General features: G+C 49.6%; 1 protein-coding gene across 11 annotated transcripts in view; it reads right to left on the minus strand.

Moving 5' to 3' along the window:
* Positions 1–26,401, minus strand: part of CELF2 (CUGBP Elav-like family member 2) — an 810,060-nt gene that overhangs the window by 143,449 nt on the left and 640,210 nt on the right. For 10 of the 11 annotated variants that reach the window (XM_044227890.1, XM_044227896.1, XM_044227898.1 and 7 more), the window contains one exon: positions 7,453–7,649. In XM_044227890.1, coding sequence (XP_044083825.1) covers positions 7,453–7,649 — 197 coding nt within the window. Of the gene's footprint in view, positions 1–7,452; positions 7,650–7,821; positions 7,927–26,401 lie in introns of those variants that run through there. The other variant, XM_044227897.1, reaches the window with a different exon arrangement.

The raw sequence follows: 26,401 nt of genomic DNA on the forward strand, positions 1-26,401 counted from the left end.
GGTAAGCCAGGGTGGTTCACTTGCGTAACGGATGGGAGAACAAGTCTAATGTGGAGAAATCTCACTGGGGGCAAATAAAAAGGCAAATAAGACCGCTAGGCTGGCAAAGTACAACACACTCAATGGGAAATGCAAATTGTGAGATCATCTAGATGTCGCTGCTCTAGTCAACCTGTAACATGTGTTGGAAGGATCCCAACAGACAGAGGCCATGGAGCCCTGGGCTTACTTTTCATGTCAATTTCTACAAAAAAAAAAAAAAAATCTATTCCCCTCTCATCTAGAGCCTGTTTTCTTTATTCTTTTATTACGCTGATTCCAGAAAAGCAAACCTTTTTCTCCACCAATCTGTTGCTAAATCTTATTACTTTAGCCTACCTTGGGACCAGATGGCTGGGGACCAGCCGATGTCCCAGACAGAGAAGAAGACAAAATGGTTAGCAGCAGCCTTAAGTAGTTTCTTTCCTTCCTTGAATTTGGCTCTCCCTGTGTGTCCTCTGTGGCTCCCTCCTTCCTTTTCTTCCTCTTTTCCTCTCCAGAGATGTAAGGATCAAAGTATGCCCAAGACAGATATTATCTGCTGGGGGAGAAGCTGCCCTTTGATAGAAGGGACAGAATTCCAGAGCTGGGCTAGACAGGCATGGTCCGGGGAATGGCAGCATCAGAATGGTGGGGGGGGGGGCATTTAAAGGGAGTCCTTCTCACTGTAACCCAAAGGAGACTAATTTAACATTTTTCTTAATTTATCTCCATCAGTGCTGGGGGTGCAGTCTGCATAAGTCAGAATAATGTAGAAGTCCATTTAAAACAATGAACTGTTAAATCTTTCATAGAGCCATATGATAGAACTACTAAACCTCTCCTCTCACAGGCACGTGATCAGGATCCCTGACTGCATGAATATAAAAATTCTGACCACCTTTTACATTTATCCTGGAGGACCTCGGTCAGCCAACAACGAAAAGATGGCACCGGAAGTTACAGAGCGATTTCCGTGAACGTAAAATTAATTCAGGATGAAAGATCCTTCCTGTGGGCCACTGAGAGAGCGTTACCCAAACTGGGCCTATCCCCGAAAATCGAGGGCAGCAACCCCAGTTTCCAAGAGATTTAGGGCAGAAATCCTGTAACTACCTGCGTGCACTGAAATGTAAAAATTGGTTCACCTTGTTGCATTTTGAATTCTTTCTCCATTACGGATTTTGAGATGACATCACTTAAATACACTGGTTCCAAGTCCATTTCTGGCACTTAAGGGAAGTTTCTGACGAGAGTTCTTTGAGGAGGAAAGGAGAGGCATGAACCGTGAAAACACTCTCACCCGGGTCCTCCAATGGGATTACTTCCATAAAAAGGTCAAAGGTGTTCTCTGCAGCCTTTCACGTTTTAAAGATTAGAGTTTGAGAAGATGTCACATCTCCTCAGACCATCCAGGCAGCAAGCCCAGTTGTCCCCTCGCTGAATGTGCAAACCACAGGGAGCTTGTGACAGTGTTACTGTAAGGATGAAGGAAACGGAGAGGCATTCTCTGAAGGAGCTTGAGATGACACATAGTTCTAATCCCCTTACAGGTTCTGGAGTTGGCTCTCATTGTACCCTACGACGGGAGAATCTTCCGGACTGGGGTGGGGGTAGGGGAGGGGGCCGCTGTCTCGCTGTCAAATTCTGAGATGTGTACGGTTGGGTTTTGGTGCCTTTCGTCCTTCCCCTAGAGAGGAGGCCAGACTTCGAGGCCACCGGTGAGCTCCTGCAGCCTGAAGCAGAGGCGTCTGGCAGGGAAGGAGGGAGCCCCGGGAGGTCAGAGCGGAAGAGCAGCGCCGGAGGGGACGAGGGCAGGGGCGGCCGAGGCGAGCCGCTGTCCCGCCGGGCCAGTAGCAGTCCGACCATCAGGAAGACGACATGCCACCTGGCGCCGCCACCACCACAAAAGCACCGTTTTGCAACTTAGTAACTCTTCCCAGAGGAGCCGGGGGATTTAGTTTTTTCCCTCCCAGAACACTCTGGCCTCCAGGCGCGGCGGGGGCTGCAGCTGTGCGGACCCTTCTGCCGCGACCTCTGAGCACATTTCAAGAAAAAAGGAAGTGGTGTTCCTTGGGCCTGTGGCACGCAGCGATAGCGACCCAGCCACTTCCTGTTTCTGGCCTCTCTTGGGGTAAGAAGTTGCAGAAAAAGGTGGGGGGGAGGGAGGGAGGGAGGAGGGAGGGTGATCAGGGAGGCCTCGGGTCAGGACTCAGGGCCTGGTTCCACCCTCCAATGCCAAATGTTAAAGGACCGCGTTCCAGTCACTGAGACCCTCCGTTTCCCTCCCTGCACAATCGCAGTAACAACATTTACCGTAACGACCCTCGAGGACACCACTGAACCCTAGAGCGGAGCGCCGTGTGGCTAGCGCCGGTGACGGAGTCTGTTCTTCCCGGGTGCTAGGGTCCCGGGTCAGGGTTTCGGGGAGAACAGAGCGAGCAAGAGAGCGACGATCCAAGGAACAGCATTCACCCGTGCGGGGAGGCTCGGGGCGTGGGCTCCGCGGACACACCACCCCCAGCGGGCCTCGCCCCAGGCCGGAGCGACCCCTCTGCCCCTACCAGCTCCCCTACTTCAGGTCTCAGGGAACAGTCCCCACACTCCGGTACCCTTCCTGACCTTGTCCCCCGCCCGTCCAGGGCCTCACCGGCTCAGGTGATCCCCCGTCCGGGCTCGCTCACGGGGCCCCAGGCCTCAGGGCCCGGCTCCCAGCCTTCACCCTCCCAGGGACACGGGGCCTCCCTGCTCGTCAGCAACCCCGCTCTTCTTTCGCGCTGGACTTTTCCAAAGCAGTCGTTTTAAGTCAGATCCCTTCTCCTCACACCTTCGGCTCCACCGGCCTCCACCTGTCTCCTGAGAAGACGGGGGCACCTGTACTGTCCACTTCGCTCCACGACGCTGAAGCGTGCTACTTCCTTCTGACGGCTCTGCTGTCTCAGCGGAGGGCCCCTTCTCCCCTTTTCCGTGTGCCCTTCAGCCACCCTGTCTCCTCCAACACCCTGGCTCTGGTCTCTCTTGTGCTTTCGATATGTCCTTTTGCTCTATGTGTTTATTAGTTTCTTAAAGAAAAAAAAAAAAAAAAGGCCGGCCCACTTGAAAGGGCAGTCTGTACGCACAGGCCCACATGTAAACCTACACAACCCACGGCCTCCACCTTCTGAAACGCTCTCGCACCCTCCCGGCCACCAAAGCCAGTGGCTCTCCTTGGCCCACGTCCTTCTTGACGCTCCCGTGGCACCGCAGACTTGACGGGCTGAAAGCTGAACTTGGGCTTCCTCTCCTTCCCATTCCCTCCGCTGCTGCTTCCCCACGCCTCCCGGTTCAGGCCAAGCCCTCCTGCTCACCCCCGCCTCAGCTGAGCTATCGAGCCTCCTTTCTTTCCACCACCGCCATGTCTGTGTCACTCAGGACACGCCTTCTCCACGGCCACGGCCACGGCCACCGGCATCTCTGTTCCGGCCCCGTGGGTGGCAGCCGATGCACTTCACTGGCCTCCTGGTCCCTCTTCCCCTCACTGCCATGGCCTTCGCAGACCCTCAACGGTGTCTCCCACCAAATTCTAGGCTCTACCCTGAGAGGGAAGGCCTTCTAAGAACTGGCTCCGGCCTCTGTTTCCAGGTGTCGTGACCCTCCCCGTTGGCATTTCATTTCATGGACTTCACGTTTCCTTTGAACTTGAGCAGGATTCACAGCTCCCAGAACCTGCCCGGCACGTCCCACCTCCATGCTTGAAATCAGGCCCGTCCCGCCGCCTGGAATGCCCAACACTGTCTTTACTTAAGGAAATCCTGCTTTTCTCTTTGGAGATGCGGGAAAGATGCCATGATCTTCCTGCCTCCGCAGCTGCTAAGCATCCATTCCCTCCCCGAGTTTCCAGAGTTCAGGCAGGCCCCTCTCTTTCTCATCCTTACCCCATGGTCTCCAATATTATCGTTCCCTGCACGCTGGCCTCACTGTCCCTATTAGATCGCAGGTTCCTGGGGACAGCAACGGTAACAGCCCCTGTAATAGTCAGCGGCGCCGCACAAGCTCCTCCCACTTTCATCTCAGCCACCCCAAGAACAGAGCCTCCCTCCTCAGATGGAGATTAGGTAACAGGCCCAAGGCGTGGTAGAGCCAGAACTTGAATTTAGGCTTGTCTGACTTCAAAACCAGTGCTCTGAACTACGAGGTGGTCTCTCTCTCCACCCATAGACTCGACCAACAGCTCCAAATAAAACGTCATCTCCATGAGTCGCGGGACATGGGACAGTTCACTGAGCTGGGTTCCCCCGAGTTGCTGACTCTGCTAAGCCAAAAGCATACATGAATAGGGAGAAGGCACAGACATTTTGGGCTCTAACTCGTAGAGGATGCTTTAAAAATACAGAAGAAAGTTCTGATGCTTCAAGGCTTAAGGACATCGGGTGCACAATGACAGGAAAAACCTAATGCACCTGAATTAGGTAATGACCTGATTTTCAGTCAGATCCCTTCTCCTCACACCTTCTGCTCCACCGGCCTCCACCTGTCTTTCCTTGGAAGCACTGGTGTCAGGGAGGCAATGACTCAAGGCCACACCAAGAGGCCTGTGTAGATCACTTAGACCATGGTTATGTAGAAAATTCTGTTATATGAAGCTGTGCCATCAGCCCTGGGAAGACATGATGACCATACTCTGCTGAGAGAGTCTGGACCAGGGCAAACGCGAGGTCCCACAGCACGTGTGCACAGGAAAATACCGCGTGGCACACGTAGGTATGAGGTCGAGACAAGCTGTGGCTGCCGGTGGCTAAGGGCTGTAATCCTCCGAAGGGAATGTCATTATGCAGCTCAAATCCCATCACAACAAATACCGTTAAAACAGAGATATCTGTATAACAAAAATCCTTTCAAGCTTTGGCTGACGGCCCGCGTACTTCAAGCAATATTTGATGTGAGATTTGGAGTCCGCAGTAATGGGAATTGACCTATATTTCCAGAGGTAAGATTTGAATGATTTCATCTGTAGCTTCTGTCCCATGGTACCATGGGTTGGAATCCTGTACGATCTAAACCGATGAGCGTGAAAACCAAACGCGAAGGCAGGGACCAAATCGACCTCGCTCGTGAAGGGCAGAACTCCTTCCTTTCATTTGGGGGAGCATTTAGGTACAGGAGAAGGCCTCTGACCCACACCCGGACATGGCGCAGAGCTGGTGTGTGGCCTCATCTCCGCGAGGTGAGCACATGGCGGGGGAGCGCACAAAGACAGGAGGAACAAGTTCAATTCCTTACTCTGCTACTTACTAGCTGGGTCCGCGGGGCTCTTGCTTAACTTCCACAGAGCCTCCATCTCCTCATCTCTAAAATGTGACCAACAACACCTACTTTCAGGATTTTCGCAAGACCTAAAGGAATGGACTCCTCAAACAGCCCGGTGCGTAGCCTACATGTTCAAAAAACATGGCCTCCTCTCCCCTCCAAGATGGTGGGCTTATGCCAACTATTTAAATGAGGTTGGTTTTAAGACCTAGTGAACAAGGTCAACAAAATGTATAGTCTCAAGCACGGCCAGGTCAAGACAGTGTCCAGGGGATCGCTGGGGAAAAGAGAGAAAATGGTAGAAGAACTAGGCCATGCACACTTTTCCGACTGAGAGGAGGGTCTTCTGGCTAAGGCAGGCTTTGTGTCAAATAAAACGCAAGTCATCAGGCGACAGAAGAAATAAGCTTTGATCACATATGTCAGAGGTCATCCTGAAAAATGCTGACAGACTGAAATTTGGAGACATGTTTTCCGGGACTGGGATGAAGTATGGCCACGGCTCCAAAACCCTCGCTTACTGTCCCTGGCCTAGTTCTCCGGCCCTTATTTGGTGACTCTTTAGCACTAGTCTGGTGCACTGTACCATCTTTTCTCTAGTAGGATACTATGGAAATTACATATTAAAACAAATTCTAGTCTTCTCCATTTGGGAGTAATGCAGATAAATAATTCAGGAATATTATCGACAACCTTCTCAATGTTGCCCCAATTTGTGACATTTTAAATCTTACTGAATTTAGGTAGGTGATTTTTTTTTTTTTTCCAAATTATGGGACAATCGAGTTTGTGGGGACAAAATTCCACATAAGCCAAGAACACTATTGGTGTTAGACTCCTTGAGACAGAAAACAGAGTCCTAGGAACAAAATCGGAAGGTGTGTCTGTCCACCCTTATAAAATGAGTGCTGGCTTTAAAATTCTTCAAAGGTTCCCCAAAGTGGTATCAGGCTGCAGCAGCTAGAGAGAACATGAGGTAGCCCACCATTTCTCGGGGTCACAAAGCGTTAGTCTCAAAGATGATTTCCTCCTCTCCCTTCACCTTGACAGTAGGAAGGAGGCTCAGAGAAAAAGTATGTGCCAATGTTCATGCGTTCAAGTCAACCACAGGTACAAAGCCCAACCATGAGTTTGCAGGACCTCTCCTGAGAGGCAACAGAGAAATAAATTAACAGGGCAGACCCAATTTCCAAGGAGCAGAGAAAAATAAAGTGCAAGATCCACTCAGAAGACAGGGGAGCCCTGGGTTAGATAGCCCAAGACATCAAGAACAGAAAGAACAAAAATAAGAAAGCAAGGTTAGAACATCTGCAAAGACTGAACAGTAGCAAGCAGCAGAGAAGATGTTTTTTTTAAATTTAGTTTGCACAGAGCCTACACAGGATGCCTCCAGTACACAGAAACTTCCGCACAGTAAAGAGGTTTCTGATCTCTATTTTAATAACTGAAACCCCCTCTCCCCATCACCCTCGTCCTAAAATGGAGGCAGTAAAAACCACCAAACGGTGCACTTGAAATTCACCCCTGGCAAGGGCGTAAACCACACGCATTTCTGAAGGTGTGCTAACTATTTCAGGCCACTAGGGTGCTTCTTCCCGCCCGAAAAGGCACATTTCACTTAAGGATCCCCATCTAAGCCCCAAGAATTGATGTCCCTCTGAAAAAGTACACCCTTTCTTCCTTACACCAGTGGCACTGCACTAACTGTGCGGGAGGCATCTCAGGGTCCCCACAGGCTATGGAAAAGTCCAGTGCAATGGTAATTGCACCGGCAAAAACGTGGACGCAGAGGGAGAAAGAGTTACAGCCTGCGCCGCCGAGGAAGTGACCTCGGGAGAGCGATCACGCGCCTGGACAGAGGCGCGGCCGCGCGCTCCCGCCACTCCTCCCTCCCGCGCGTCCCAGGCCGGCTCGGTCCACCTGTGCGGCGGGGCGGGGGCGCGGGTGCCGGCGCGGGGAGGAGCCCGGCTGGCCGGAGCCCCGGGGTGGCGGCGGCGGCTCCCCTCGTGGTTCTCCCTCCCTGGGGCGCTGGGCAGCCCCGCAGGGCCCGCCTGCCGCCCCCCACCCCTCCAGCCCCGGCACCGCCGACTGCGCGCCCCCCTCCACCCCACCCCGTGCCCACCCCCACCCCTCCCCAGCGGTCTGTACCTTTACTCTGGGGAGGGTTCTGACTCCGGTCCCGGAGGACGTTGATCTGGTAGACGGCTCCGTAAGGCTCAAAAAGTTCTTTCAGCTCCTTTTCCGACCAGGACCGGGGGATCTGTCCGACAAACATCTTAATGGCATCTGGGTCTGGTTGGTCTGAGTGATCCAAAGCGCCGTTCATCTTGTTGGCTGTGCCGTTACTGTCAAAAAGGGAACCGGGAGCCAGAGTTAGGGCTGCACGGTGAGGGACAGGAAGAAAAAAAATGGGGGTGGGGGTGGGGGCGGGGAGGCGGAAGGAGGAGGAAGAGGAGCACGGGGCAAAGTGCCTAATGAGTCGGAGAAATTTGATGAACTAAAACAAAGCACAGGCACCATTAGGTTGCTCGGCGGCCGCAGCGGCTGCGGGCTCTCACTGCAGGCTGCGGTTCAGCATCGCCGCCCGAGCACAGGGCAGCGCCCCGCCGGCTGTCACCCGGGGCGTGGACATCTTGAAGCCCGGCTCGCGAGGCAGCTGCAAGTTAAGTGCAGGTCTCGCTCTGCAAGGCTGCCACCAACGCATCGGCAGCCTTATCAGCCCCACACTGGTTCTCGTGTGCAAAGGAGGGGAGGGCTGGATTTCTGCTGGATTCTCCCCCTCCGCCAGCCCCCCCCAACCCCCCCGCCTTTTGGAGGGTTTTGGAAGAGAGGAGAGAGGTGGTAATAATAAAGTCACATGAAAAGAAAATGAAACACTTGGCAGTCCGTCAGATGACTAATGCAAGACGCTGGTGATGAATTTGCAGAGTGCGCGAGGCATCCATGTGTGCATCAAATTAGGACGTTGTTGCTGCTCAGAATGGAAAGTGCTCCAGCAATGCGGCTCGGCGCAGCCCATTGGCTGCCCACGCTGGAGAAAAGGGCCGGGCAGGGAGGGGGCTCCCGTTTAAAAAGCACATTGTTTATGGGATCCAGGCACAAAGGGTTTAATTCAGAGAGGCAAAGGCGATCTCAGAAATGCCTGCTTTGTGCCGAAAAAAAAAAAATGCAGCCCCAGAAAGTTGAGTTCCCACTAAAGGACACTGAATATTTCAAATCTTTCACACTCCATAAATTGCTCTCTGTATATCTGACTTCCAGATGTTGTACTTGAGTTCTAAACAATCACACGTTTGGGAGAGAAAAGAGGAAAGTCTGCTTTTTCTTCTCCTAGCTTCAGTAAATATTTGGGGCTGATACAAAGAGCGAGACCATGAGTTTTTGCGTATCAGTCTTCCTTAATGCTGTTTTCCAAAACCTTCATTTGGAAGAGAGAACGCTCAGGTTTAGAGTTCTGCCGTTCTAGTCAACGTCATGTAATATGATGATGAAGGCTTTTTTTTTTTTTTACTTTGGATCCCTCCTATTTGAGCTGCAGTAAACAGCAAAGCAAAATCCCCTGCCTCCTTCACCTCGCCCCCCACCCCCATCCCGACTCTCCTGAATGCACCCTAAACCCATCCACTCGGCTAAGTGACAAGGCTGAATGCCCTGAGCGGCATTCATTTGCAGTACTGGGTTCCTGACTTCACAACCTATGCTGTGAAAATAAAATGGACCCAAGCAAGTACACGGCGGGCAGATACGGTACCTACAGAACCACTTCCATGGCCACTGCCAGCGCCCAGCTCAGGAGGCAGAAAGGTCAAAAAGGGGCCACAGGGACTAAAACTTCACTGCAAGCCGCAGGTGTTAATTCCAGGTAGCCTGGGGGAAATAATGAGAAGACACTCAAGGATCTTAAGCGGGGTTCCTTATTAGGTTAAAGCCCACAATCAAAGACCACCAGAGTACCTTCCGTCCGCTGTGGACCTAGCTTGGGTCACCCCAAGCTCCGGATTAAAAAAGGCCCCGCGTGATGGCTAAAAGACAAACAAAAAGCCTGTGGAGAGGAGAGATCCTGAATTCAATTTAATCCCGAGAGGAAAATGACGGCAAAGACTCTTCACTAGGTCCTGGCTCCGATTTCCACTTCTCACCCCTCCCAGTTTACCACTTAATTTTTTTTTTTTTTTAAATTCTTGAGATAAACAATCAGACTGTCTTAACTTGAAGCACTTACAGAGCTTTTCTCTAATCAAACTTATTGTTATAAAAAATGTTCTGCCGAATAAAATACCGAGTGCAAAATCTGCCTTCCACAATTTGGGTGCAGGGTGACGCTTGTTTGCGGTGGAGGATGATCGCTCGGCTTGTTCTCAGGCACCTCTACGTCTTCACGAATCGCCCCGGAGGATTCAGTGAACTCTGTCACCCAGCTGACTCCCGCACAGTGTGGGCGGCAGAGCCCCACGCAGGACAGAATGTCGTGCTCACAGCTCGCTGGGAGCAGAGAGTGTGGCAAGATGTATTTCTGGGCCAGGAAGGGCTGTGGTTACTGCTGCTGACAGTCAGCGAGCCTGAAAAGCAGAAGGCACTGCCACAGGTCTTAGCTAAGGGGGAACGGAAGTTCCACAAATGGGGCTCTTGCATCTCGTCTGTACAGAGCGGAGTTAATACAATGGAGGGGTTCGGGGACGGTACACCAGTCCTCATGCCGGAACTCAGAGCAAGCATCCCGGCGCCGCGTGCCCCACGGAGGCCTTTCTCCTTCCCTCAAGAAATACTCACGGGGGTGCCTAAAGGAAGGGAAGCTGATGAGAGGGCTGGCGCCTCACGCCTTTGCTCTTTCTGTGGGTGCCTATTTATAAACCTTCCCCATCAGCCATCCTGCAGAGATGCCTGCAGATCTCTGATCTGAGTGGGTTGTCAGGGCTCAGGGCATGGGCTCTGAATTCCGGGGCCACCCCTTTGAACTGTGCCATTCCGGGCCTTAATCTCTTTGTCTATAAAATGCGAGTGACAGGGGCGTTTGGGTGGCTCAGTGGGTTAAGCCGCTGCCTTCGGCTCAGGTCATGATCTCAGGGGCCTGGGATCGAGCCCCACATCAGGCTTTCTACTCGGGTGGGAAGCCTGCTTCCCCCTCTCTCTGCCTGCCTCTCTGCCTACTTGTGATCTCGCTCTATCAAATAAATAAATAAATAAATAAACAAACAAACAAGTAAAAATGGGAGTGACAGATGCCATGTCACAGATTTGGGTGTCTGATATGGAATGCAGCCCGGGATAAGGGACTGAGCAGTGTTAGCTTCTCCTGCTGTTAAACTGCATCTTTGCACTCAGAATGCGCTCGGAAATGACTGACCCTTTGCAAATCTTCTTCTCAGTCCTCAGGTTTTCACAGAGGAGACTCAAATGCAATTCATCCCCTAAACAACACTGCCTATCTTTCAGTGAGGGCTTACATGCCAGATGCTGTGGGAGGCGTTTTACACTCATTTCTAATCCTTATAACAACCCGATGAGAAAGTATTATTTTCTAGATGCAAACAATGAAGAATTAAGTTCCTTTCTTAAGATGACTGGCTTATAGGCTATATAAGGAGAATTCAAACCTAGGCCCAACGGGCTCCAAAGCACGAAACATTTCTAATCCATCATGTGGCCGAACACTGTGTCAGGTCTCCCTTGGGCTGTGAGGGAATGGCTCAGGGTAAATCCGAGAGAAGACAAGGCCAAGAGCAAATCCTGCTGGGTCCCTAGAATCACACTGCCAAATAAAAGGCAGCACTAAGAGAAACACACACACACACACACACACACACACACCCCTTTCTACTATCTATGGAAAGGAGGGGTCAATGCTGAACTTGACACTCCATCAAGCCTATGTTAAAACACACATTCTTCTCAATAATCACATAACAACGTCTCCATCTCCATGGATTCCCTTCCTCTCTACCCCCACAGGGTGACATCCGTGAGCACCTCTCACCCACACGGGCACGTCATTTCAGAACTACTTGCCATTTTGCAAAGAACCGTTCCCAAGATTATCGTTAAATGCTAAGTGCCTGACAATCCCTTAAGTAGTTCCAACGACGTCTATTTCTTACACAAACTACCGCAAAAGCACATCTTCTCAATCAAAAGCCTCTGTGCAGGACAGGCGGCCCGAACCCTCGCCGAGCCCCCATGGCTGAGCCCCACGCGAGATCCTGATGGTACCACACAGACGGGTTCCCTTTGCTCTGATGCAGGCAAGCTCCCCCTTCTTTGCACTCCTCGCTGTGTGTTTCCAGCAGAGACTTACTGACTTCTCCTGTCCTCAAGAGGCTGCGCGTGCTCACCCTTCTAAGGAAGCCAGAAATGATGTGTCCACAGTTAGACCACTGGGGCTACCTGCCAGAGGCCACAGAGAACCCATGTGCTCCTCACAGAGGAATAATTATGGGAACAGAGACCTCCCCCCCCTTCTCAGCAAGATCTTCTATTTACTAGACTGACCTCAGGCTTAGAAAATTGGACTGGCTCACTTCTCTGCACTCCCTAGCCGTCTTTAGCATCTAGCCCGGTGCGGGAATCAGATTCGAATGCAAATACTTACTGACAGCCTCCTCTTTGCCAGAACACTCGCCACGTACTTGACATACGGTATTGCAACAGCCCCACGGAGTGGCCTTATCATCCCTGTTTAGGAAATGACGCCACTGAGAGGCATGGAGGTAAAGTGACTTTTCCAATGCCACGCCCCTAAGAACAGGTGTCTGCAGAATCTGGACACGTTAGGATGTTAAGGCCAATTGTCATCACTCACTATTCCACGAGCCTGGTTTCTGGAGGCTGAGGTTCCTGGAGGACGCAGGGGTCACGCGCAGGCCTTCAACGAAAGCGCCTGTGTCTCTGCCGGCACCTCACCTCCAAGCTACAAGAGACTGAGCGCCAACGCCGCTCTTGGTTTTGGCGAGGAGCCAAACCTGAGGCTGCTCTAGGACAGATGCCATATGGAATCGGACCACGAGCTAGAGAGCACCAAGCCAGCGGGCACTGGTGGTATCAGTCTCCGAGCCAAGACGAAAATATAATGATGTTTGGGGAAGAAAAAAATGAGTGCGCTTACTTTTTTGCTTTTAGCACAGGCACTGACCTACTTCCCTACTCCATTTTTGCATAAAGAAAACTAGATCAACAGAGGATATGCAAAATCTTCTGAGGTTCCTCTAAGCAGTCAAATGTTACCAAAATTATAATAATTGATTCAATATATAACTGTTATTAATTCCAGGACAACAAGCTCATATAAGGCCAGGTGAATTGCAGGTTCCCTTTTGGAGTGTGGTAACAAAAGAACCAGTAGCCCCTTTCATCCTATGGCCCGGAGAGCAACTTTCTACATTCTATCTCCTTTAATCTATAGGAAAGGGAGAATAACAAACTTACAAAATGGGTATAAAAAATGGTAAGTGGCTAACTGTACTTATGTTAAAAAAAAAAAAAAGAAGAAGACATAAAATGCCCCTTCAGAAGATCTACCAACCCAAAATCAACACAAAAGGATGCCTGCCTTCCCTTGGAAAAATTTTATATGAAAACAGCGAATCTCCCTGAAGGTTCATCAACAATCTTACTGTTCCTATCCTCTTCATCTATCTTATTTTTGTGTTTTAGAAGATCTTGGATCTGTGCTGCCCAACGTTGCGCAGTGAAGGCAATGTTCTCGAACTACACAATCCAACATGGTAGCCACCAGTTACAAGTGGGCTCCTAGACCCCTGGAATGGGCTTAGAGCAACCGAGAAACAATTTTTAATTTTAATTTTTTAATTAAATACTTCAAGCTGCAAATATACCGCAAAAAACAAACAAAACTAAGGAGAGCTGAAATTCACTAAAACACGATTTCATCAGGAGGTTTCGGGACAACAAGAATAAGCCCAGCAAATAAGGGGAATAAGGGGCCACCAAAATGCCGCCAGTGCTGGCACCACTAGAGAGCAAGCATGTGGGGACGTGGACTGCACGGCCTGGGTTCTCAGCATGGCTTCGCCTTACATTCCCTGTGGGGTCCCAGGTAAACACCATCACCCCTGTGTACCTCGGGTTCCCTACTGCCAGAACAAAGAGAGAGAATCATTCTCATCCGGCTCCTCATTTCTGTAAACCTGTGACTCTGCTTTGGGCCCAGGAGATGATGTATGGAGAAGATAATTTAGGTAATAAGACCAGCTGCCTCCAGCCTGAGGGGACTCCCCATCTGTGTCGGATACAGTCCCCTGGGGCTCAGAGGTGACTAAGGCAGAGGCCAGGCATGGACGAGGTGTCCCTACGCCATGCAGAGTGGCCTGTGGGCTCAGACGGACATGCTGATTGGCTGGTGACTCGAGGCAGCTACCGGGGTGTCATCTCTCTCAATTTGTGTCACTTCGTCCCAATATCCCAACCGCAGTCCCAACATTTCAGTCAGATGACAGGACGCTCTTTCAAAGGGCCTGGGCATGGTTTTTTGTTTTCCTTTTTTTAATATCACTTGTACTTAAGTAATAGCACATGGAAAAACAGGCTTTGTTTGCTGATCAAAGGAAACTGTCCAAGACTGAGCTGCATAAGGCAAAGGCAGAAGGAAGCTGGCAAGGAGCCTGGTGCCTTCCGGCGGGCGTGGGCAGCAGGAGGGCGGGCATGAGATCCAGTACTTGAACCATCTTCCACAATGTCCAGGGTGTTGATGATTATTGAAAAACACAATTCTAGGGGCACCTGGGTGGCTCGGTTGGTTGAGTGACTGCCTTCGGCTCAGGTCATGATCCCAGGGTCCTGGGATGGAGCCCTACATTGGGCAACCTGCTCAGTGGAGAAGAGCCTGCTTCTCCCTCTCCCTGCCCCTCTGCCTACTTAGGCTCTCTCTCTCTGTCAAGTGAATAAATAAAATCTTAAAACAAAAAAACAACACAGTTCTCTCCACCACCCACTGGCAATGTGGTCCCCAGGGTTTGGCACCAGCCATGTCCCCCACTGCACCATGAGTGACCAGGCAGAGACCTGGACATGGCCCCGCTCCGAAGGCACAACCCCCTAATTCTAAACCTTCCACGGCCTCTCGCTTTGGAGAAAGGAATCGCCTGTCATCTAACTTCAAGCCTGGGAATCACGTGTCCTTTCGAAAATGTACCGTTTTGGAAAACGTCCCCCTTCTGTGGCTGCCTTCCAACATGGCACCTTTGCCACCGGACTGACGCTGCTACGGTTTAATGACAGTGGGATTCGGAGTCGCTTAATGGTTTGGGTCAAGGGAACAGAACTCTCTGGATGTTTGCTGTCTCACCGGTGAGAGGACAAAACCAATGACACTCCTGTGTTGGCCTGGGACGTACTGTTACGATGGGTCACCAAAGCTCTGCAAGTCCAGGCCACACCGGTGATAGGATGGGGCCCCAAATCCCCGAGGCGAGACAGCTGGAGGTCAGCTGCGGAACTCACAGAAGATGAACTAGAGCCAATTCTACCCCAAGTCGCTGAAGGAGACAACGTCCATCTGTGGGCGTGGACGGGGCGGAAAAACCCGGCTTGCCAAGAATGTTCGGGACATCGATACCGTTCCTGGGTGAATTTCACCAGGAAAGAGCGCACCCGTGATGGACATCCTGCTGGATCTTGGGACCTAACGTTGGACTGTATTTGGAGGGAGGTCTGAAACCTATGCCCTTGTTCACCAGCGCGAAAGGGAACCCTGACTCGCAGGAAGTGACTCCTGCAGAAAAGGCCACGCAGCACAGGCATCTGGACTCACCCAGGAAAAGGGAAACTTTATGACCTTATCCCATCTTGACCGCTAGTAAAAAGCAGATAGGTGGCAACCCCCCACAAAGCAGTAAGTCCGGAGGCATCCCGGGGTGTGTGCAGTCTGACGTACGAGCACCCTCTCTGGGAAAGCCGCGGGGTGTTGGCTCTGGGTGGCCTCCGCCCAGGAAACTCATTTCACTCAGTGATTCTACCAGAAATAGTTCAGTGGACTTGAGAGAGGAGCAGAAGGCATTTGCATAGGGAGAGGTTTTTTAGATGAACTTTCAGAAATGGCAACAGGGAAATAATAGTCACAGAGAAGATTCAGATCAGGCTTCACATTTTCCAAGTCCTCGCGGAGCTCACATTAATTAATCCGCACCCCCTCCAAGGCTGAGGTCAGTATTGCTGACCCCACTTTATAGATGGGAAGAGGGCATGGGGGGGGCACCCATCCCCTGGGTACATGCCCCTTCTCAGTGCCCTCCCCATCTGATTTATCTCCCCGTGGCTCAGTGCCACAGAATTCACCTGTCTGCCGGCGCAAGTCACTGTACGTGGTCCTTCTGGCTGATGCGGAAGAGGCTGGTTTGGCCCCTATCAAGTAAGGTAAAATGTGAATCATGAAATGAAGACAAATGTGGGGAGCCTCCCCCTACTGAGTGCGGATCTTAACCTAAGAGGTCTCCGCGGCCACCTGCTCGCGGCACGTGATGACAATGAGGGACACACAGGGAGAGGGCAAACAGCACTCACACCGTGTCCCCAGATCCTGGCCACCATGTTCCTTGAGGCATGTCACTCCTGCTGCTGGCCCAGGCTCAACTATTTTGCCAGGAGCTACTGATGCAAGAGGAAGCCAGCAGGGCGGCTGGCAACAGTCCCCACTCCCTGAAGACACACCCGTGGCGGAAGTGGACGGTTCTCCCTTGCAGGTTTTCTGTCAAACCCACGCGGAGTGGGTTCTCCCTCCAAATCTTCCTTCCTTTCCCTCAGATGACGCAGTTACGGGACTTGCTTTACGTCAGGCACGGTGTTAGACGCGAAGGAGAGATGAAAAGGAGGTCGCTGGTGCCCCGAAGCCACTCGCAGCCAATGAAAGGGGAGTGCACCACGTGAGACCCAACTACGAAGCGATAATGCCCAGAACAGCGGGAACAGACAAGGGCCTGCCGTAAGCCGGCACCAAGTGACCAATGGGGCCATGGGGACCGGCACGCAGCGTTCTAAACATGCATCGTCCCAGGGGTCAAAGCTTTAAGTGGCATATGAACAAATCAGAGGCAAAGGAAGAGGAGCTGTACTGTTTCAAAGAAAAAGGGGTTTCAAAAAAAAGGGGCTTCAAAGAAAAACAGCTATCCCTGGGGGCTGAGACCGACAGAGAGCAGCCCCAGCGCCCCTCCCTCCCAGGGAGAACTTGCACTTGTCACGGGGGACCGTGTCACGCTGGGGAGACCCAGTGCTGGGGCAGCCATCACCGCACTGCCCGACTCGCGCGGGGAGGCCCAGCCATGGCTCCCCACCTCCGCTCGCCATGCCAGAAAGCGGGGGCCCACCAGCATCCACGGCAGCCTCTGCACCCCTCCTGTGGCATCCCGCACTCCCCACGACATCCTACGGAGGCCGGCTACCCTGGTGTTCCTGTGGTTTGCTACCCAGTGTGCAGCAGTCCCCTCCCTCCTGGGCCGCTCAACCCTCCTGTCTGCTGTCCTATGGCCACGGCCAGCAGAAGGCTGGAACCACCGCAAACTCACTTCCTTTCCTCCAGTTTGGCTTCACGTGTGACGTCCCTGTTTTTCCGAGTGCCTCCCACTGCCTCCTACCCTGCGCCAAATCTGAGACTAGGAATGTCGTACACAGAACACACACGTCACGCAGATCTCCTGCCAGCCCCAGCCCTCGCCCATCTCTGACCGCTGAGCCTACGGAAACAGTAACTAACGGAGCCCTCCGTCGGGTACACGGTACGCCTCTGGAATTCTGCATGGGGGGGAGGTCTTCCTCAATCATGAATTCAACAGGTATTTATACAGGGACCCCACGGCCCAGGCATTCTTCAAGGTTTGGAGAGAGGGCAATGAACAAGGTGAGGTTAAGACTACCTTTAAGGAGCTTCTATCAACGGGGGATGGGAGGGAGCATAAGGTGGCTAAACAGGGCAACCTTTCAAGAGATTAGAAAGGGGTTGTTTGTTTCAGCGGAGAAAAATGAAGGCCGGGACGGAGACACGGAGTGCAGGGGGCACGGGTGCGACTCTAAGTTGGATGTTTAGCGAGGGCCTCATTTGGAAGGCGAGCACGGGGCTTGCACAGTCTCTGTGTGGCCCTAACATATATATTCTGAATCATGAGATTTGATACAGCAAGAAGGCTTTGAAGTTGTAAAATTTAAGTCACACGTTACACAGTTATAAAGAACCATGATTACAAAGGACCACGTTATCCCATTTGGCACTGTTTTATTGAAGCTGAGGGTCGATACACCTATTACAAATGAGTTACTGAATTATGCCTATTTTTCTCTAAATGCCCGCTGGGTCCACTTGCCCCAGCTCTGCCACTGTCCTAATTCTGGCCATTCTGGTGATAAAACCATTCAGGGAGGGGCACCTGGGTGGCTCAGTCGTTAAGCGTCTGTCTGCCTTTGGCTCAGGTCATGATCCCGGGGTCCTGGGATCGAGCCCCGCATCGGGCTCCCGGCTCGGTGGGAAGCCTGCTTCTCCCTCTCCCACTCCCCGAGCTTGTGTTCCCTCTCTCCCTGTGTCTCTCTCTGTGAAATAAATAAATAAATCCTTAAAAACCGACCAAACATTCAGGGAGCTCTCCTACCTTGGATGAAAGGATGAAGATTTCACTGACCTCTGTGTTTGCCCTGTGTTCAGAACTCTATCTACCCTTCTGTTAAATATTGATTATCAGTCCATTCATCTCATTTTATCATTTATCAATGCCCAAATTGAATCTCAGGCTGGTCTTTCCTCAACCTGCATTTGGCATGCCTTCCTCAGCCATCAATGATGTATACTCAAAGAGCACAAGCTAAAATGAATGCCAGCCTAAGGGAGGCAGCCAGCAGTGAAAGGCTTGATATTAATGTGCTGGAGGTTAGACATGCCACTGTTTCCTTCCACTGATCTGGAAAGTCTAAAGCTGACTATATATATATACAAAGTAATCATGTCATATGAAGGACTGTTCAGATCACAGAACGGCATCCACTGGTGAAGGAAGATAAGTATTTCTGTAGACTAACAATTTGTTAGGTTCAGATGTATTTCTTTTTTGGGGTAATGCCTTCAAACTCCTACATTTGTGGGTTGTCGGCAAGAGAATTCAGGAAAAAAGGGACCTCAGAACAGTCAAAACGTATGACACCAAACTTCCCCTGATGTTTATTTCCTTTCAATTCTTAGGGGGAGCTTCTCAATCCATTCCTCAAAGATTCTCATGTTTTATGTTGGTGTTTCACAGCCTTGATCACTGGCCTTTCAAACCCACAGGAGGCCGCAGGTAGCAAAGGAGAGGGTTTGCCAATGGCGGCCCCGGGAGTGACCGCCTCTGGGTGATTTCGAAGGCGCACAGCAGTGGAAAGCCCATTCCGAGCTGGGGCTGACTTCTGTTCTCCACGAGTTCCCAAGGACAGCTGCGCAGCAGAATAGCGAACCTGTATGACGGCAATCCTGGCTCATCGAAAGAGCCATATGATGCTCAGTAACTCTGGGTTGGAAGGCAGGGAAATACAGAATTCATTGTTGAGAAGGGTTCCTTCAAAATGAGACAACAGAGAACCTGTGCCTTAAGGGATATGCTTTCCACTTGAGGGCAAACTTAGCTAATAAGACCGACTCATCCCGCAGGGACCCCAGGTATCCGAGACTTTTCTCTCTCATCCTAATACATGCTGTGCATCAAAACTCAAGATCTGGGTACCGTCTAATTTGCTGCCGTTAAATGCAGCGGCTGATTTTTGCCAAGACACTTCAGCTTTTGGGGGGTTAATCTTCCCGAGTTGCCTGTTCTATTTTTACCAGTCTGTTATTGTGGTTCTTGTTGCATTTGGCTGGGACGAGTGGGGGAAGTGGGTGGGAATCTGGGGAGAGAGGAGTTGCTCCCTTTGGAGATTTTGTTTTTCTAAAGTAAATTATGTTTGTTCACTGATCAAGAAGTAAACTTTAATTCTTTCTCTTTAAGACATCACAAAAGATGATGTTTGCGGTTGGAAAACCGGAGATTAAAAAGCCCATAATGGATGCCTGGGATACCATTCAAGGGACTAGTCATGAATTTTCTAGAAGCTTTCTGTCCGAGCATAAGAGAACGAAACAAGAGGATCTATAGAGACTGCACGAAATTCCTAGATAGCAATCCAAAACGCTCGCCTCTCCCATAGTCTGCTTAAAGAAATTTGCAAAAGTAATGGAAAAACACTGCCAAGTCTGTAGCATTACTCAAGGAAGACTTCCAGAATTCTACACACGTCAGCTCCTCGGGTATGTTTCCCTATGATACGAACATGCCAGTTGGTCATGCTACAAAAGTACATATCAAAAGGCAACGTCTAAATGCTAGTCCTCAAATTCCAAAATCATGCCTTAAGATGAAATCAATACCAAATACCACATTTCGATTCAGAAATCTATAAAACCCCCGCCCCCAGCATCTCATAAATTCCATTTAGCATCTTCAATCACCAATTAAAATGGGCTTTGACATTTAATTTGCTGATTTCTTTAGAAACACACCATCCGACCGAACCCCCTAAACAAATAAGAATAAAAGTAGGATTATGTGCTAAATTTTAATAGCTGTTATTCCAAGAGGCTGAATATCGTTCTATCAAAATTCCCCACAGTTGATTTTTTTAAAGCCATTTCTTCATTTTTTGACACTACATCTGGCACAATGAATACAGATGATCATTTGTTTATGTATCTGTCTAACTGCCTTTCCCAAACACAGCCAGATGGAATCTTTCAGAATCAAATTAATTTCAGATTAATTCACTCTGGACCCACTCCAGTTTCATGACTCTTTGCTTTGAGGCATCAACCAAACTGATGGGAAGTCATGAACTTAAAAGAGCACAGGTTCCTCGATATCAACGGGGAGAAATAGTTCAAGTCTGTGGTCGCTCCCCGTGCCCAGAAAGAAATCCATCCGGAGTCCTGGCCAACAGTTCACCGTGTCAGAGTCATCCAGGAAGAATTTCCTTGTGGATCCAAATAGGATCACGGTTAATTTTACATCCAACAGTCACAAGGGCTTGGGAGGAGTTCAGGGAAAACGAGCGACCTAATTGCTAACATCAGGACCCGTGACGGTACGGTACCACTGGCCATATACGTAGTCCATTGTGGCACCTGTTGTGGCACACCTGCGAAGCGACAGAGTTAATCCCAAGCACCCAAGGTGAGCGTTCTCCCTCTCTAGCTGTAGCAACTTAAGGAACTAGACACAAATGTAACCAGGCTTTGCACGCTGTCAATCTCGGTGGATGCCTTTATTACCGTACTCGTTTCAATTGCAATTTGGGTTTCCATGGAGACACAACAGTCAGCTCTAGAAAATTATAAGATAAATGTCAGGTGGTGATAACGGTGTTAATGAAGCTTCGGTGACAAGCAGCTCTGTGCTCCAAATAATAAGCTTATTTCTATTAGCATATGTATAACCTGTCAAAAAACCTGGGAGAGAGTATTAGGAATGCAATATCTATCTATCTGTATTTAAGAGGAGAGGGGACAGACCCCCCCCTTGGAGTGGCTTAAAATATGATGGGTCAATAAGAAGAAGAAGAAAAAGAGGAAGAAGAAGAAGAAGAAGAAAAGTAATGGCTGGTTTTGTGGGAAAATTACGCACCGGTGATGGCTTCCGATGATGCTCTTGCTGACATGAGGCAAGGCCTTACTTCACCCACTAATGGATGGGATTTTTTTTTCTTATAAGGTGGTTAATCTCTTTCTAGAAGTTGAGAGCTCAGCTCATAAGGCCTGACCATGGCAGACGGCAACTGTCCAGAAAATAAATGCTAATGCCAGCCTCATGGTAACGGGGTCAAGGCCATCCATCATCGCCTGCCTCTCTCTTCATTGTCGGCTAACAATAACTGGCTCGCTAGAATCCAGAATCGGACAGCACCTTGGAGTCGTCTACCGTCAAACGTGTGTCACTGACATCTTCCCCAGAAGAACCTGTCAGGTCCCCCAAACTGCCAGCTCTGGGTGCCTGCAAGCTGGATGCACTGGGAACATACAGGCTCGTGCTGGTGAACTGTGAAAACAGTGCAGGGCCAGGTCTTACAAAAAGTCCCTGCAGGGAAAATGAAGGTTCCCTTTGTTTGGAAAAAAGGACTCAGATACGGAACATATTTTTTATATTCTCTTTGTGAACATCCGTGAAGACCCTGCAGTACGATGAGGCGGAGAATTCTGCCAATGGAAGACAAAAGGAGCCCCCCCACCTCTGTAAGAGAAATTCTTCCCAATTCAGTACTCCGTGACCTGGCCAAAGGGCCCACCATTTTTTCATTGCACCTATCTGTATTTGGTTTATTTAACAACTTTATTGAGTGCCAGGCACTGCGTTTCAAAACACAATGACGAGTAAAACAGTCACCACCCTTGTGTTTCTCATTGCTTAGGGCCTGGTACAACCAGACGTCTAAGGTTTTGAACCAAGTATCGTAATATTTCTTTTCTCTTTTTCTTTCTTTTTTTCTTTCCTTCCTTCCTTTCTTTTTTTTTTTTTTTTTTTTTTGTCCAACGTTTGGTCGCTTTTGAAGGGACTACATGACTATGCTTTTTCTGGGGCAAAACAATTCCTTTTGCTACAAGTCTACGTTGGGAACAGTGGGCTGCTCCAAACTTCCCTGTCTCTGTCTGGATTGCTTTAACAAAAATACCATAAGCTGGGTGGCTTAGAGAACAAGCAACTATTTTTCCCAATTCTGGAGGCTTTGAGTCCAGGACCCAGGCACTGGCAGATTCCCAGTCTGATGAGACCCACTTCTTGCTCTACGGACAGCTGCCTTCTTGCTGTGTCCTCACGTAATGAAAAGGGTGAAGACACTCTCCTTGATCGGGATACTAATCCCATTAGGAGGGTCCACCCCCATGACCTAATCACCCAAAGGCCCTTACATAAACCTCAGGATACCATCACCCTGGGCATTAGGGCCCACATATGAATTCTGGGAAAACAAACATTCAGTCCAAAGCACACTCACCACTACTGTCAACTCCTTTCCTACCACTCCACTTTCCAGGAAGAAGACAGATGGTGTCAAACCCAAGGTTCTGGATGTCACTGGGCTTCGGCGCTAGGGCAGAAACGTGTGGCACAACTTTTGAAGAAGTTACAAGTGACTGCTTCCCCACGATGCTTTCTTCTCTTCAGAATGTTCCCTGTCACTCCATATGGCTGCCATATCACGTGCTGGGGCTGCCTCCCACTCTAAGGGGTGGGCGCCTCTCCCAGCTTTGCAAGATCTAGCAAGACAGAGGAAGATCCGGGGGGAGGTGGAAACAGAATGGCTCAGACCTCACGCTCCGGTTTTGAGGAGAAAGCCTGCACTTCTTTTCCTAACAGCCGGTCCCTCCAGCCTTTCCTCCCTGCCTGAAATCCCAGTGAGGCTGTGAAGACTCAAGCTATGGTTTGGTCCACAAGAAAGTCTTGGGCTTCCGTTTAGCAGAAGGTTTAGCTCAGGGAACACAAAGATCTCTTGGCTCTCTTGTGACCAGGCTGACTCTCCAGGGACAGGGGTCCCACCCATGCCACACCTTGTCGCCACACATGCTGTCCCCGGCACGAGCGTTAGGGTCCAGGTGCAGGTGTGATAAAGCCGACAGAAGACTCCAGAGTTCAAAACCCTCTCCACCTCACTCAGGAGGAAGGAACTGACATATCCTTCCCTCAGAGCAAAATAAAACAACACAAAACCACCCCAAACCCAGCAACAACCAGCACCGCGACAGCCGACCACATCATCGCACACTCCCAGACTCCTTGATTTCTCTTCTGGTTATCCCACCCAGGGAACGAGGATGGGAGGAAAAATAACTCAGGAGCACATACAAATCCCGAGACACTAGTGATGGGATTCTTTAGTAGGGCCCAAGGGGTCGTCTGAATCCAGAAACACAACGGGAAAGTCATGAGGCTTAAGTTTAGCAACTGGACTTGAACTATGGGGCTTAGAGACTGAAACCTTTTTAGTTGTAAATCAAGTAACAAGTAACGTGATACTATGTTACTAAAAGCTGCCTGAAGCATCGTGGTCATGGAAACAGAAAGATTAGAAACAGCACGGCTCGGACCAGTCAGTGCAGTATCCTCGAACTCTCGGTTTCTGACCAGTACGCCTCATTCTCTTCTGCTCCTGTTCAAACTTGTCACAAACCATTCCACACCAGTCTTGAAAGGCTCTGGAGCAATCCCGTCTTGAGACGGAAAAGTCACCTGCGATGATTATTGTGGGTATTTTAAAATTATTGGAATAATTACTGTTATCTTTAATAGCACCACCACAAAGCATATTACGATAGTTCTTCAATTTTAAAATGACAGCTCCAAACTGGGGCAACCGAAATTACGATCATAATTTTCCAGAACTGACAATATTTGCTAAATAGACTCCTTGAAGAGAAGGAGGTTATACGCATGGGAAATAAATAGGAGATTACAGTTTAAGTGTGGCAGGGCTTAAACAGGGAGTTCAAAAGTGAAAGCAGAAAACAAATTGCTGCTTAGTTGTTTTTTTTTCCCCCCTGTTTTGTTTTGTTTTCTTCTTGTTGTGGCTTAACGTTGAGAGGTTTGACTACACTTCGGTGTCTCAGCAAGCAGGGGCCAGGTGCCCACCATGACCAGCAGAGCCCCACCCTCCGCTTTGAAAGGTGTCAAAAAGCTTTCCAATTTTGTGTTTGTTTTTATAGATAATAAGGATGATCAAATCAAATACATTGAAGAGGTAGTTCCATAACCATAAAAGTCATTAAAACTACCATGGAAGAAGCCCTTCCAGGACAACATAGAACAGATCGTAAGTTCCTCTGGGACTTGGGGGTGACGGGGTTCATGTTTCTCTGAAAATGGGACACACGACGGAAATAGCATTTCGGTCAGGAACTGTGCCAAGAGCACGACGATTTTAAGCCACGGACAGTTCGATACCTACGATCTTGTCTCTTTAGTTGCAGGTTTACTTTGAAAATCATGATCTGTTTGGTTTTCCTCAAAGACTGATGGAGGGAAAGCAAAACCACCTGGAAAGATTCATGGCTTCCATTACTGAAAACAGCAATGAAACAGAAATACTACTGAGGCTGAAACCCAAAAACCTATCAAGGACAGGATGATGCAAACTTTTAAAAACAACAACCCAAGTCACTATGAAAATGATTTTAATTCCCCTCCCAAGGTCATACGGCATCAATTTTGGAAACCACATTTCTCCTGGGATAGAGCACTGTGTGAGGTTTCCTGTGTCCGAGGGGTCATGAATATATTTAACAGCACAAAGGCGTTGGGATTTTGGAGATCAGCTGACTAGAGAGAGTACACCTGAATGAAGGCATGAATCCCCGAGGACAGGGTGCATTTCTGCAGGGGGGAAAATCCAGGATGATAATTATGTACCTGCTGAAACTGTAGACATGCTTTGAAGTCAGCGTGTTTTTGAGGCTTGCACACAGAGGTTTCTTTAGTGAACCCAAACATCAGGATCTCTGTGGATACCCTGGCAACCTTCCACTTGGGCACACGGGGACCAGGAGTGCAAAGCACAGAAAGATCTAGAAGTAACAGAACGCCAGATGTGTCCCGAAGCTGTGTGCAGAAGGGCAAACCCTCCTGCTGACCTCAGACTCCGCTCCTGGAAATCCCACCCACTTTGGCAGGGAGGCTCTTAGTCGTGTGTATTGCATTTATAAAAGGGATTTGTTCTTTTGGGACTGTTTGCCTAGAGGACAGAAAACCTAAAGATCTGTGGCTTCAGCTGTGTGAAAAAGTCAAAATGCATCTGCAGAGGAAGGCGGGGATCTCCTTAATATGCACATTAATAATGTAGGTGTGGGAGGGGCACTGGGCGTCAATCAGGAGAAGGTTCCCCTGGTTACTTGTGATAAATGGGTTCCTGCGAGGAGGCAGTTCACCTGTGAACCTGGCATGATGAGATCTACCGAGGCCATTTTTAATTCACTAACTGGAGATTATTGACAGGCTACCTGGGTTGTTGTGGGTTTGTTTTTAAGACAACAATCGATAATAAGGGCATCTTGCTTGGCTGACTGGAGGGAGATACGGCTCTTTTTTTTTTTTTTTTTCTCCTTAATTAACAATAACATTCAAGACCCTGACAGAGAATAATGGTGAAATAAATTATGGAACCACTTACGTATGAAACCATACATTATTAAAACTACTCTAAATGAGTCCTTAATCTAAATAAAGATGGTCATTTTAGGAAGCCAAGCATCTCAAGAATTAGAAAGGACACAATGTTATTCTGACCCAAAATATAAAAGGTGTGTCCCTTTGCCAGCCGGCCAAAGTATCAATTGCCCTTGACTTTCATTATGATTCATGCTGCCTGAGTCTCAGCTTCAATTAGTCACAGCCCCGTATTTCTGTTGGCTAAAGACAGGAGAAAGAAGCCATCGGGCAAATTCACTTCCAGTATTTACACTTTGCATATCGCAAATGGTTAGCAAAAGCAGTCCTAACCAGTCTGCACGGTGTGAATGAGCGCAAGGACCACCTTTCACTTGGTCCGTTTTAAGACCAGGCATCCTAATGAATGCAGTAAAGAAAGGCGTAGGAAGCCCTTATTAAACCAGGTCTTTGCTGTATTGCAAATAAACAAGAATGTGGGGTTTTCTTGGGCAGCTTTGACGGTGCTAAGCTCTAGAACTCATTTTTTTTTTTAAAGATTTATTTATTTATTTGACAGAAAGAGATCACAAGTAGGCAGAGAGGCAGGCAGAGAGAGAGAGAGGAGGAAGCAGGCTCCCTGCTGAGCAGAGAGCCCGATGCGGGACTCAATCCCAGGACCCTGAGATCATGACCTGAGACAAAGGCAGTGGCTTAACCCACTGAGCCACCCAGGCACCTGCTCTAGAACTCATTTAATGTAAATTTTGTTTTAACCTAACATATGCACACTACCCCTGACGTCATCAGGGCATCCGTCATTCCGATGTGCGGCTCTCCGTGGGGGAGAACCTTCTTTGCTGCCACTGTGACCGCTGCCCTTGCGACCGCTGCCCCTGCCGGGAGGAAGGAAATCTCTCTAAGGGGGGAGCCTGGGCAAGGCTCTGCTTGGCCATTTTACACACTTGCAGTCAGGT

This window comes from Neovison vison, chromosome 12 (assembly GCF_020171115.1).
Source record: "Neovison vison isolate M4711 chromosome 12, ASM_NN_V1, whole genome shotgun sequence".
Lineage (NCBI taxonomy): Eukaryota > Metazoa > Chordata > Mammalia > Carnivora > Mustelidae > Neogale > Neogale vison.